General features: G+C 44.5%; 1 protein-coding gene across 3 annotated transcripts in view; it reads right to left on the bottom strand.

Moving 5' to 3' along the window:
* Positions 1-13,954, bottom strand: part of LOC126475332 (neurotactin) — a 347,318-nt gene that overhangs the window by 118,750 nt on the left and 214,614 nt on the right. For all 3 annotated transcript variants that reach the window (XM_050103122.1, XM_050103121.1, XM_050103120.1), the window contains exon 2: positions 11,802-12,142. In XM_050103122.1, coding sequence (XP_049959079.1) covers positions 11,802-12,134 — 333 coding nt within the window. In that variant the 5' untranslated portion in view covers positions 12,135-12,142. The remainder of the gene's footprint in view (positions 1-11,801; positions 12,143-13,954) is intronic.

Here is a 13,954-nt window from a genome sequence, read left to right as displayed (position 1 = left end):
TTGCTGCCGTGTTATCGCAAAACCTTGTAATCAACATCACTGGAGCACTCATAAAGTGTTAGTAATCACCCCGAAAACCTTTCCTATGTTCCCCACGGCACATTACCGTAGCACGCTGCAAGGGCAGCCTAAACGAAATGGCGTATTCCAAAAGTAAATTGGAGTATGCAGCCGTAATTAGCTTCCTGAATTTCAAGGTGAACAACGCTGCAACGGACCTCTTTGCGTAGGCGTAAGTGTACCGAAGCAACACGATGTTTTGGCGGCGCAGACCACAAAGAGCTAACATTCAATCATCAGCGGAAGTTTTTTTGGAAATGCTATGGTGTCATTCTAACAGATTATTTTGCTACACGACAACGCCAAGGCTAATTCTGTACACCGTGTTGCCGGCACGGTAGCTCAGCGTGTTCGGTCAGAGGGTTAGCTGCCCTCTATAATAAAAAAAATGAGTGAACGGATCAACGAAGAGCCTGAACGGGCGTCATCGGACGTACGCCACGAACGAATTCAACTAACAGTATAGAACAAAATGAGATCAATAAAAAAAACGAAAAACAAAAAAAGCGAGGTGGCGTAGTGGTTACCACACTGGACTCGCATTCGAGAGGACGACGGCTCAATCCCGCGTCCGGCCATGCTGAGTTAGGTTTCCCGTGATTTCCCTAAATCGCTCCAGGCAAATGCCGGGATGGTTCCTTTCAAAGGGCACGGCCGATTTCCTTCCCCTTCCTTCCCTTATCCGATGAGACCGATGACTTCGTTGTTTGGTCTCCTCCCCCAAACAACCCAACCCATTCTGCACAAGAGAGCCATATATGCTGCTTCTCTAGCCTGTCAAATTTTGCTTCGCTCCCCGTATTCTTTTGAGATGACACTCAGTGACATGTTTTTCGTTCCTCGCATGAAGAAAGTGTTGCTTGGCAGCCATTTACAGAATGACGGCTTTCCATGTCGAAAATTTCCTGAACAGCCAAAATGGAGCCTTCTACAACCTAGGGTACTGTTAAGTCTTGCAACTGCAAAAATGTGTCGCTTTGAAGGGTCAGTGTATAGAGAAAGACTAACACCGAGCTTCATGGTCGCAGCTTGAACTTTTCGAGGTGCTAATTAAAATTTGATACCTACGCATCGTACACCGGCAGCTAAGAGTGAAGTGTGACTTTCTGTTCAACATCCTTCAAATGAAGGGGATCCTTTTCTAAGGACTGAAATGACGAGTCTGAAAAAATGGTTTTGTTCAGTCTAGATACACTTCGAAATATTTTCTATCATTTTTAACGTGGAAAAGACTGATCTTAGTGGAGGTGTTATACACTGTAATTAAAGTTATATTCAACATGGACGTTGATTATAATACAGCTATGGTCCCATACCCTTCGTTCCTCCGAGCTGTGAACTGACTCAACCAGTCAGTTACAAGGAGACTGCATTTGAACATGTGCGCCGAACGATGTCACATGGCATTTATCATATTAAAAAATCACTGCCGGAGGTGAAGCTTTCGCATACCACTGGATTCAAATACATTTTTTTCTTTTTTTACGCGGTGCTCGGAACAAAGTTCAGATTGTTGCGGAACACGTTCTAGCGATTTCATCCCGGAAGTTGCAAGTCGATAAATTATAGTACCAGTTATATCCAAACCAAAATCCTAATCAAAGCGAAGTAGTTATCTAATACTATAATGATACGTTAAGGAGTGTTTCATATAATTATGCAAACTGTTTTACGCCTGCTGTGTGTTTATTTAAAGCGGCCGGGAGTTGTGTCCATATCGCGGCCTGCTGATGCAATGTAATCCTCACTACTTGGATACGACGGACGCCAGTCATTTGTTATAGATTGTACAGTTACGATTTGTAATGCCACCATGTCAAATTCAGTTATGGTGGTATTTAAATCACTCATGTACTATCTATGACAGCAGTATAGTGAAGAACATTTTTTAACTGTAATGAAAGTTCTGAGACTACAGATTTGGAGATCTATGTGTTTACGGCTGTGACCCCTAAAAACATGGAAAAGAAGATAGTTAGCAACTCATCCAATGAAACAAAACAGTAAAATTACATAATTTAATTATGTCCTCTAAATCTTCGCTTTCGAGTTTTTTTTTAATCTCATGAGTGTTAATTACTCACTGTACGCAGAGTGTTTTTTTTGTGTATCGTATATCTCTGGAGCTTCGTGGCTGCTGCCAATGCATGATTAGGCAACGTAATTATTCTATTCTACATCATTTATAAGACTTGGTCAAGTTTATGGAGTATGCATTTTTAATCATCAATACAAAATTTATTGATCATTATAATAAATTTAATTCAATTTGCGATCAATGTAAATAATTTTATATTCCACTTGTTCAAGAACACTTCATCTGTGATCTTATACATTGTTTGATATCCAGAGGTGTCTAAACACTCTTGAAAGTCAGTGTTGTGTCATGTGTAACTAGGTGTTTTGCGGTATTTAATGTTGTAAAATGATATTATCAGTTTAAAATACCTCAGGATTTTCTTGGTAGTCGTCGTAAATGGTTAAGCACACACTGTATACAGTACAATGAGGGTCTGAATGTTTCCAGAGCATATCAGAAATAAAAGTGTTATTGTTGTAGTAGTGCTAAGACTGAAGAACATCATAGCGACAAACGTTAACTACGAAATCTACAATGATTGTATCAGTCGTTCTCTTGGAGAAGAATCGGAAAACCTTCCTTAAAGACGACGACACGAAAGCAACTCTTAGGAGGAAACTGTCACATAGCACAAGTCAACGACGAGGTTTGAAGGCGCTGAACTCATGCTGCTATGCACGTCCCAATATACGTAATTTTGAAGAAGAGTTGTGGAGTTTCAGGTAGGCTTACCATAAATTGTACTAGGGAAAGGTGGGGAGTTATCAGTCTGCCTCACATATGACGCTGGTGCACATGACTTCTTATTTTAGTTACACTCCTGGAAATGGAAAAAAGAACACATTGACACCGGTGTGTCAGACCCACCATACTTGCTCCGGACACTGCGAGAGGGCTGTACAAGCAATGATCACACGCACGGCACAGGGGACACACCAGGAACCGCGGTGTTGGCCGTCGAATGGCTCTAGCTGCGCAGCATTTGTGCACCGCCGCCGTCAGTGTCAGCCAGTTTGCCGTGGCATACGGAGCTCCATCGCAGTCTTTAACACTGGTAGCATGCCGCGACAGTGTGGACGTGAACCGTATGTGCAGTTGACGGACTTTGAGCGAGGGCGTATAGTGGGCATGCGGGAGGCCGGGTGGACGTACCGCCGAATTGCTCAACACGTGGGGCGTGAGGTCTCCACAGTACATCGACGTTGTCGCCAGTGGTCGGCGGAAGGTGCACGTGCCCGTCGACCTGGGACCGGACCGCAGCGACGCACGGATGCACGCCAAGACCGTAGGATCCTACGCAGTGCCGTAGGGGACTGCACCGCCACTTCCCAGCAAATTAGGGACACTGTTGCTCCTGGGGTATCGGCGAGGACCATTCGCAACCGTCTCCATGAAGCTGGGCTACGGTCCCGCACACCGTTAGGCCGTCTTCCGCTCACGCCCCAACATCGTGCAGCCCGCCTCCAGTGGTGTCGCGACAGGCGTGAATGGAGGGATGAATGGAGACGTGTCGTCTTCAGCGATGAAAGTCGCTTCTGCCTTGGTGCCAATGATGGTCGTATGCGTGTTTGGCGCCGTGCAGGTGAGCGCCACAATCAGGACTGCATACGACCGAGGCACACAGGGCCAACACCCGGCATCATGGTGTGGGGAGCGATCTCCTACACTGGCCGTACACCACTGGTGATCATCGACGGGACACTGAATAGTGCACGGTACATCCAAACCGTCATCGAACCCATCGTTCTACCATTCCTAGACCGGCAAGGGAACTTGCTGTTCCAACAGGACAATGCACGTCCGCATGTATCCCGTGCCACCCAACGTGCTCTAGAAGGTGTAAGTCAACTACCCTGGCCAGCAAGATCTCCGGATCTGTCCCCCATTGAGCATGTTTGGGACTGGATGAAGCGTCGTCTCACGCGGTCTGCACGTCCAGCACGAACGCTGGTCCAACTGAGGCGCCAGGTGGAAATGGCATGGCAAGCCGTTCCACAGGACTACATCCAGCATCTCTACGATCGTCTCCATGGGAGAATAGCAGCCTGCATTGCTGCGAATGGTGGATATACACTGTACTAGTGCCGACATTGTGCATGCTCTGTTGCCTGTGTCTATGTGCCTGTGGTTCTGTCAGTGTGATCATGTGATGTATCTGACCCCAGGACTGTGTCAATAAAGTTTCCCCTTCCTGGGACAATGAATTCACGGTGTTCTTATTTCAATTTTCAGGAGTGTATATTGGTACATGTTGCACAATAATGTAGCTCAAGTGTGAACTTGACCTACATAATTGGGCTCTTGGAAGCTAGACGTGTTATGGGAGTTTTGCACAAGTGAATAAAGTGGGACACCATGCGAACATTTTTGAAGCAGTTTATCCTCAACAGAAATTCATTCAAATTTGGTGGAAGTTCATGAAGAGCATGCGCCGTCATTTTAAACAGTCAAAAAAATGGGCGAATGATTTCAGTCGTGGCTTTACTTGTGAAGATGGTCTATGTAATGAGCTGGACTGCATTTGGTTTCAAAGTACAGCAGTATAAGGTAATGTGAAATTGGATTGTTCTGTATTCGTTGCAAGTACCGAATTTTCACGTGTATTGTGAGATTAAAGTTGCATTTACTATAAAAATTAGTTAACGATTTTAATATGGTATTGTAATTAATTATATTTTCGAACAAGCTTAATACTTTACCGTGTACCTGAATTGCGGTTTATCCGCAGAATTCTATTATCCGCGTTTTTCAAGTCCCCAAATACTGTGGATAATCGAGTGATTACTGTATTTGACGATCGTTGATTAAAAGGTCAAATAATGTGGTGCATGTTACAGGAAGTTTTGTGCAAGATGAGTGCCACATTTTCTGATTGCTGACCAAAAGCAAATGCGTCAAAGAGTTTTTGGGGATATGGTTAGACGGTTCGGAAAGAGATATGGAACGATCAGGTCGCGCCAGAAACAAAATAGCAGTGGGTGTGAGCGATTTGCTCTGCACCGAAGGAAAGGCTAAGTTTTCTAGATTGCAAAAAGGAGTTGTTCTTGGTGATTACCATGCACGAGATAAAGCAAACGCTGGTGAACTATACGCGTGTCTTCTGGACCACTGGGATGGAAAACTACATTCGGAAAGGCCTGTAGAATGAAACAGTCCAGAAATATGTTATGGCCATTGGAAAAATGAATGATATGAATCAATCTTTTCTGTGTGATCAACATTATTCCGTAGTTTTGGCACCCGCCGACGTTCGTCTGTTCCCGCTTCCAAAGAAAATTGGGGACGGTAACCTTTTGTGTGTAGTATGGAGGTAATGGCAGTCGCTTCATCTGCTCAATGCAAACACCTTCGCAAAAAAGAATTTTCCCCGAAGAGGGCTATGTCAAAAACAGAGATAATTCTTTTTGCCTGAAACACGGTCTTTCATTACCAGGCCGAAAAATTTTCAGCATGTCTTCATGTTGTTACTACTTTAATATTATTATATGCCTGTATCAGTTTTTTTCTTTGTTGAAAAATCACGTTTACGCTCAATTGTATTACTTAATTTATTACACAACCAGTTTGAGTCATAAACAGAGCCACTTCGAGAGTATTGTAAAATCGTAATCAGATGTATGGCAACTCGTAACCACTGTCTAGCATCATGTCACAAACTAATACCTGCATTTAACCATAAATGAGGTGCACATATAGGGTACAGTTCATCTGTGGCGAAGAACATAACGGGTATTGTACTGAGGATGGTCTGTTTATGACAGAAACTGGTTGTGTAATAAGTTCAGTAATATAGCTGTGAGCAACCATGATTGTTCAACGACTTTACAAGCCGTTAGCATCGCTTCTTCACAATAATGTTCATTTTCTCAAATTTTTCTCTTACGTTTTACAGTGAACTCACCTTCTGAGTGATTCTGACAGTCCAGACCCTCTGTGGTGGAACGTTTGTCAGTCAAACAATATCTGATTGATACTCCAATCCTTTAGCTTACGGAAGTGCAGCAAAGCATATCGGCACGAAATAAGCGCTATCGTCGAGTCCTGTAACCAGTTGGTCTGGACGTCAAGAAGGCTTTTTCACGTGTGACGAGCGCATACAGAACGCCCTCACGCGCTTTTACAATCAGTGTTCTGACTCACAGTCGTCGCAGTGGAGATTAAACGACGTTGGGCAGACACAAAGGGCAGCCTACAACGAGGTGGGACCAGCCACGCACCCACTCCCCCTCCCCTGCCTGACATGCGTGCACGCACCGCACCGCACGTGGGCAGTCGGGTGATACAAAGATCACAATCGTCTATTCCAGAACAGCGGCAGCCGGTGTTTTGCTACTCGTGCTGCTTGTGTGGTTGTGGACGGACTGGTTTGGTGAAATTGAAATACTTGGGCGGTAGCAATTCCATTTTTGTGTGTAGAACGTATGACACTGGCGATATATTATCAGACTTTCAGAAAAACGTCATCCACGCAAATCCCAAGATTGCAAGAGCCAACAAGCGCGGGAATTATCACACAATCAGCTTAACAGCTCACAGATAGAAGTTGCTGACAAGAGTAATATACAGAAGAACGGAAAAGAAAATTGAGGATCTGTTAGATGACGATCGGTTTGGCTTTAGAAAAGTTAAAGGCACCAGGGAGGCAGCTCTGACGTTGCGGTTGATAAGGCATGCAAGACTGAAGAAAAATCAAGACACGTTCATAGGATTCGTCGATACTGAAAAAGCGATGTGCAAGATGTTTGAAATCCTGATAAAAATAGGGACAAGCTGTGGGGAAGCACGAGTATTATACATCTGTACAAGAACCAAAAGGGAACAATGAGAGTAGAAGATCAAATGCGAAGCGCACAGATAATGGTGTAAGACAAGGATGTAGTCTTTCGCTCCTGCTGTTCAGTCTATACGTTGAAGAAGCAATGGTGGAAGTAAAGGAAAGGTTCAAGATTGGGACTAAAGATCAAGGTAAAAGTATATAAATGTTAAGTTTCGCTGATGACATTGCTATCCTCTTGAAAGGACCTGTTGGTTGGAGTAATAGAAGGGAGATGAAAGTAATAAGAAGCGGTAGAAATGAAAACAGCGAAAAACTTAACCTCATAATAGGTCATCACGAAGTAGATGAAGTTAAGGAATTCTTTTACCTAGCACAGGCAAAGAGGGCATTCCTGGCCCGAAGAAGTCTACTAGTATCAAACATAGCTCTTAGTTTGAAGAAGGAGTTTTTTTCGAATGTACGTTGGAATCACAGCATTGTATGGCAGTCAGACATGGACTATGAGAAAACCGGAACAGAAGAGAACTGAAGCATTTGAGATGTGGTGCTGCAGAAGAATGTTAAAAATTAGGTGGACTGATAAGGTAAACAATGAAGTGGTTCTCCGCAGAATCGTCGAAGAAAGGAATACATAGAAAACACTAACAAGAGGAAGAGACAGGATGATAGGACATCTGTTAAGACATTAGGGAATAACTTCCATGATACTAGAGGCAGCTTTGGAGGGCAGAAACTGTAGGCGAAGACAGAGACTGGGATACATCGAGCAAATAATTGAGGACGTAGGGTGCAATTGCTACTCTGAGATGAAAAAGTTGGCACCTAGCCCGGAATTAAACGAAATGTAAAGTTGATGCAGCCTGTCAAAGCAAATGAAGATGAGCCGCCAGGGGTCGAAATGCATCGTTCATTTTAATCAAATGAGGTTTGCTTTAAATACACGCTGTAACGGTCATGAGCCTTTGTTATCTTTCAGATTGGACTTGGTGAACTGATGTCAATCTAGAATGCCTTTAAGGCGCCAAAGACGCCACTTCAACATCTCACTGAGTTTGGACGAGATGGTGTAATAGGGCTACGAGAAGCTCCATGTTCCTTCAATATTGTAGGAAGACTTGGCAGGAATGTGCCACTATACATAATTGCTGGCAGCGGTGGCCGGGATAATGTACCGTCTCGAAAGACCGGGCTCCAGACAGCCATGTGGCACTACCCAGAGGAAAGACCATCGTGTTCGGCTTATGGCTCTGGCGCATAGTACTGCATCTGCAGCAGCAATTTGAGTGCAGTTGGCACCACAGTAACACAATGAACCGTTACAAGTCGGTTACTTCAAGGGCAGCTCTGAGCCAGACGCACTGTAGTGTGCATTCCACTGACCCCAAATCAACGACATTTGCGGCTTCAGTGATGTTAAGTGAGAGCTCATTGTAGGGCTGGGGCAAGATCTGTTGTCTTTTCTGATGGAAGCTGGTTCTGCTTCGGTTCCAGTGATGGTCGTGTGTTGGTTACAAGGAGGCCAGTTATGGACCTACAACCAACCCCCCTGCAACGTAAGCACACTGGACCTTCACCTGGATTTATGGTCTGAGGTGAGATTTCGTATGACAGCAGGAACACTCACGTGGGTATCCCATGTACTCTGGCTCTAATTTCGTACGTTAGTTGGTGATTCGGCCTGTTGCATTCCAGGGGGAGCTTTCCAACAGGTTAACGCTCGTCCACATACCGCTGTTGTAACTCAACATACTCTAAGAGTGACGACATGTTGCCTTGGCCTGCTTGATCGCTAGATCTGTCTCCAACCGAGTACATATGGGACACCATCGGAGGACAACTCCATCGTCATCCGTAAACAGCATTAACCGGCGCTGTATTTATCGACCAAGTGCAACAGGTATGGAACTCCACCCCACAAACCGATATCTAACACTTGTCCGACACAATGCACGCACGTTTGCATGCTTGCTTTGAAGAGTCTGCTGGTTACACCGGTTATTAATGTACGAGCATTATATATTTGCAATGGTTTATTTCGCGCTTACATTAACCTGTGATCTTGCAATGTTAGTCAATTCAATATGATATCTAGATAAATGCATTCCCCCAAACACATAATTACAATATTTAGATGAGTTACTGCTGCTACAATGGCACGTTTCAAGATTTAAGTGACTTTGAACGTAGTGTCATAGTCGGGGCACGAGCGATGGGACATAGCATCTCTGAAGTAGCGATGAAGTGGAGATATACCCGGAAGACCATTTCACAAGTGTACCGTGAACATCAAGAATCCGGTAAAACATCAAATCTCCGACATCGCTGCGCCGGGAAAAGATCTTGCAAGAACGGGACCAACGACGACTGAAGAGAATCGTTCAACGTGACAGAAGTGCAACCCGTCCGCAAATTACTGCAGATTTCAATGCTGGGCCATCAACAAGTGTCGGTCGAGTGAACTATTTAACGAAATATCATAGTAATGGGCATTCGAAGTCGAAGACCCACTCGTTTACCCTTGATGACTGCGGGTCACAAAGATTTACGCCTCGCCTGGGCCCGTCAACACAGACATTTGACTGTTGATGAGTGGAAACATGTTGCCGGGTCGGCTAATTCTCTTATCAAATTTTATCGAGCGGATGGACTTGTACGGGTATGGAGATAACGTCATGAATCCGAGGAACCTACATGTCAGCAGCGACTGGTCAAGCTGTTGGAGGCTCTGTAATGGTGTGGGGTATGTGCAGTTGGAGTGATGCGGGACCGCTGATACATCTAGATACGACTCTGACAGCATCCTATCTGATCACTTGCATCCTTTTATGCCCATTGTGCATTCTGACGCCGGCCAGAGTGGCCGAGCGGTTCTAGGCGCTTCAGTCTGGAACCGCGCGATCGCTGCGGTCGCAGGTTCGAATCCTGCCTCGGGCATGGATGTGTGTGATGTCCTTAGGTTAGTTAAGTTTAAGTAGTTCTAAGTTCTAGGGGACTGATGATCTCAGATGTTAAGTCCCATAGTGCTCAGAGCCATTTTTTGCATTCTGACGGACTTGAGCAATTTCAGCACGACAATGCGACACCCACACGTTCAGAATTGCTACTGAGTGGCTTGAGGAACACTGTTCTGAGTTTAAACGCTTTCGCTGTCCACCAGACTCCCCAGAGGTGAACATTATTGAGTATGTCTGGGATGGCTTGTAACATGCTGTTCAGAAGAGATCTCCACCCCCTCGTACTCACGCGGATTTACGGACAGTCCCGGTGGATTAATGGTGTCAATTCGCTCCAGCACTACTTAAAACAGTAGTCGAGTCCATACCACGCCGTGTTGTGGCACTTCTGTGTACTCGCAGGAGCCCTACACGATATTAGTCACGTGTACCAGTTTTATGTATATGCAGGGTCAGTCGCGTGAGACGTAACACCCCCTTTATTCTGGGGGCGATTGCTCGTATCGGCATGCGGTTTTCGGCGAATCAATACGGACTATGGGGCACATACGTTGGTAGATGCACAATAATCACAACGTTTATATTGTCCGAGATAATGAGGCAAGTACGTGTTTTTTAAATGGGACGCTATACTTTTTCATCTTTGGAAAAGAAGCGTATAGTGATGTAACGCATGTTGCTATTGTGATTAAAACTTTGCTTAAAAGAGGGCGGATGAGGATTTACCTACGTAGCGTAGGCCGTGCATGCTGCATAGAACACGGCAACTTGTCCCGCGGGTCGCGCGAGGCGTGTTTATAGTCTGCAGCCGCTTCCGATCGCCTCGACCTTCAATCGTATAATATTTCGCAGCGTCTTTTAAGCGAAGTTTGAATCACAATAGCAACATGCGTTACATAACTATACGCGTCTTTTCCAGAGCGTTCCAATGATGGTAAAAAAAGTAAAGCGTCCCATTTAAAAAACATGTACTTGCCTCATTATCTCGGTCAATATAAACGTTGTGATTATTGTGCATGTACCAAAGTATGTGCTCCATAGTCGACTATGATTCGCCGAACACCGCTTGTCGATACGTGCAATCGCCCCCGGAATAATGGGGTTGTTACGTCTTACGCGACTCACCCTGTACAGAAGATATCGTCGTCGTGCAAGACAGACAATCTACAAAACAATTGAAGACGTTGAAATGACTACATCTGCTGCTGACAAGAAGAAGAATACTATAAAATCTGTCGCTGTACATTCATTACTAGATGGACCCGCTGTCTTCTGTGGATGTAGACTGAACTTCAGTATTGATCTGAATGATACATTTTCGCATTGTAATGAGTGGCTAACTGTCGCAATTGTACGAGGTGGTACAGGTGTAGCCAATGTATCAGGACTGGAAAGCTTCGTCGATCGTGACGTCATTGCCTACCGCACATACCATGTTTGTGAAAATGCAAATAAAGACTTTGGCAAATCATCATATATTTCACCCTCACCCTTTTCCTTGTGTACACGTAATAGACCTAAGATATCTGTAAATGAGACTGTACTTATTTGTATTAAAGGTAAAGGTACATGTGAATATGCAAAATTTGTTGGAGACTGTACTTTGTATTTCCATAAATAAATTGATCTGTAGCGTAGCTGAAAACCGGACAAGGGTACATCTAGAATCTGTCGACATAGAGTATGCAACAGCATGTTGCGTCAGCTCTCCGAGCGCTTGACCTTTGACCCCGCCGATAAGGCGGCTCAAGGCCATCCTGGCAGCGCGCCAGCCGCGGACTTAGCGCTCAGCTAAGTTTTCAAATTTATACTGACTTTTTGATCACCCGGTATATATATTGATACTTATGAAAACACAGATCATCTTTGAAATAAAGCGATCTAGATCGTAACCGAGGAGTGGCAACTACAAGCACTGTGCGGGCCTGACCTTGGTCTTCTCGCGGGAGCGGCTGCGGAGGAAGCCCGGGATGCGGATGCCGCCGATGGGTATCTTCTTCTTGCCGGCGGACTGCGGCTCGTGGTCGGACTCCTCGAGCACGCGCCGCATCTTCTGCACGCCGCCCACCTCCGGCTGCTGGCCGTCGGCGCCGCCGCCGCCGCCGTCGCGGTCGCGGTTCTCCGCGTTCAGCATCTGCTCGCGCTCCTCGTCCTCTATTTCCTTCTTGTCCTCGCTCTTCTTCTGCTCCTCCTCCTCGTTCGTCTTCTCCTCCTGCTCCTGCGGCTGCTGCTTCTGCTCTGTCGGCGGGGCGTCAGAACTCATCGTGCCGCCTGCAACAAATCGCCATACGGTGGCAGTTAATATCTCGTCAAGCGTATGTGCGTTTTGACACGTACTGGTCAACAACTTTTCACCGCGAGTTTTCATAAAATATAGCCCAGTCTTACATAAATGATAACTAGTTTGTGACCTCAGTCGACACGTTGTAAGTTCTCTGTATGAGTATTTTTTGTAATTTTTGCCACATTTAGTCTGGTTCCTGAGCGCATATGTGGGGGAGATCTCTGTGGACTACCAGAGTTAATGTTTTTAACGGTTGATGACGTCTGTAGGATACCACTGCGGGAACAAAGATTACTAAACATCGGGCGACGCATCACTTCCGGTGCGTCCAGTCGCGTCGCGTCCGTATACACACTGACAGAAATCGAAAAAACTTGTAGGATCTCGGTAGCCCGTAGCCGTGTTGTCAGTATGGGAGTGTGATATGGTACGCTTCAGCTGATAAATAGTAAGACAGCAAATCCTGTTCGTATTTTCGTTCGGTCATTACAACTACGAGTGCAAGGAAATGCGTGTATTTCTCACCAGACGCGTTTCGCATTGTTGAATTAAAGCCTCATCAGTGGTCTGAAATTACAGATATTTACAATTTGCTTTGTTTATGAGATCGGAAAACAGTTCGATAACAATTTGTTGGTGTTTGCTTACGGTAATTTCTGCTTGGTTTCTCACCTACGTCAGGAAATGCAGTCTACTAGCACGTCTTTGGCGTCTACCATAACAAATTCACGCATAAAATAAGTAACACATTCAAAAAACATGGCATAAACATTGCTTACAAAACAAACAACCCAATAAAAAAAGCACATTCCAAAACTGAAATCTAAACCAGACAGACGTCAACAGTCTATTACCTATCAGCTCAGGTGCAGAGATTTCGAAAAAATGTAGATTGGAATTATGGGCAGGATATTTGACACAAGATATAAAGAACGCAACAGAGCACTGAAATACAGTACAAACCATTCAACATTCGCAGATCATTTAAAACAGGAATACCACAGAACAAGTAATAATGAAAAAGGTATGAACATTGTAAGAATCAGTAAAGACAGACACCTGCTCCCTTTCCAAGAAAATTTCCATACACACAATGCATTAATACAAAATAAACAGTTGCTCAATGACCAAATAAATACTGTGACCCAGACACCATATAAAATAATAGAAAAATCGCATGAAAAAGAAAAGAGCCTTTCCATTTCTTCATCCTCTCCCCGCCCCCCCCCCCTTCCCCCCATTTTCATTTCACTTCCTGTTGCTCACCTTTCTCTCCAACTCACTTTCCATCACACTGCTGTGGGCTTACGTCCACTCATATTTGCTTCTCCCTCCCCCACGTATTCACCACAAAAAGCACACCATCACTATTCCATCAATACTCTTACACAGTATATAAATACACAGCAACATAATTAAATAGAATAACACACATATAACGAACTAAAAAAAGTATACGTCAAAGACAAACTAGTGGCAATGTTGGTAACACTACAAAGCATAATATACACGTAGAAGTATAATAATAAACAGAGACGTATGAAATGTGTGTTGTGTAAAGCGTATAAAATGCATAGCTCTGCTAATTAGGCTAAAACTATCAGAATCGAATGAAGAAAGTAGCCAAAGACGTGCTATCAGATGGCATTTCATGATGTAAGCAAGAAAGCAAGCGGAAATTACCGTAAGCAAACACCCACAACTTGTTAACTGTTTTTTGACCTTAAAAACTAATCAAACTGTAAGTATCTGTAATTGCAGACCACTGATGATGCTTTACGAAATGCATCTGGTGAGAA

The sequence above is a fragment of the Schistocerca serialis genome, chromosome 4 (assembly GCF_023864345.2).
Source record: "Schistocerca serialis cubense isolate TAMUIC-IGC-003099 chromosome 4, iqSchSeri2.2, whole genome shotgun sequence".
Lineage (NCBI taxonomy): Eukaryota > Metazoa > Arthropoda > Insecta > Orthoptera > Acrididae > Schistocerca > Schistocerca serialis.
The sequence above is the reverse complement of the archived record's forward strand: the minus strand, read 5'-3'. Positions and strand labels throughout refer to the sequence as shown.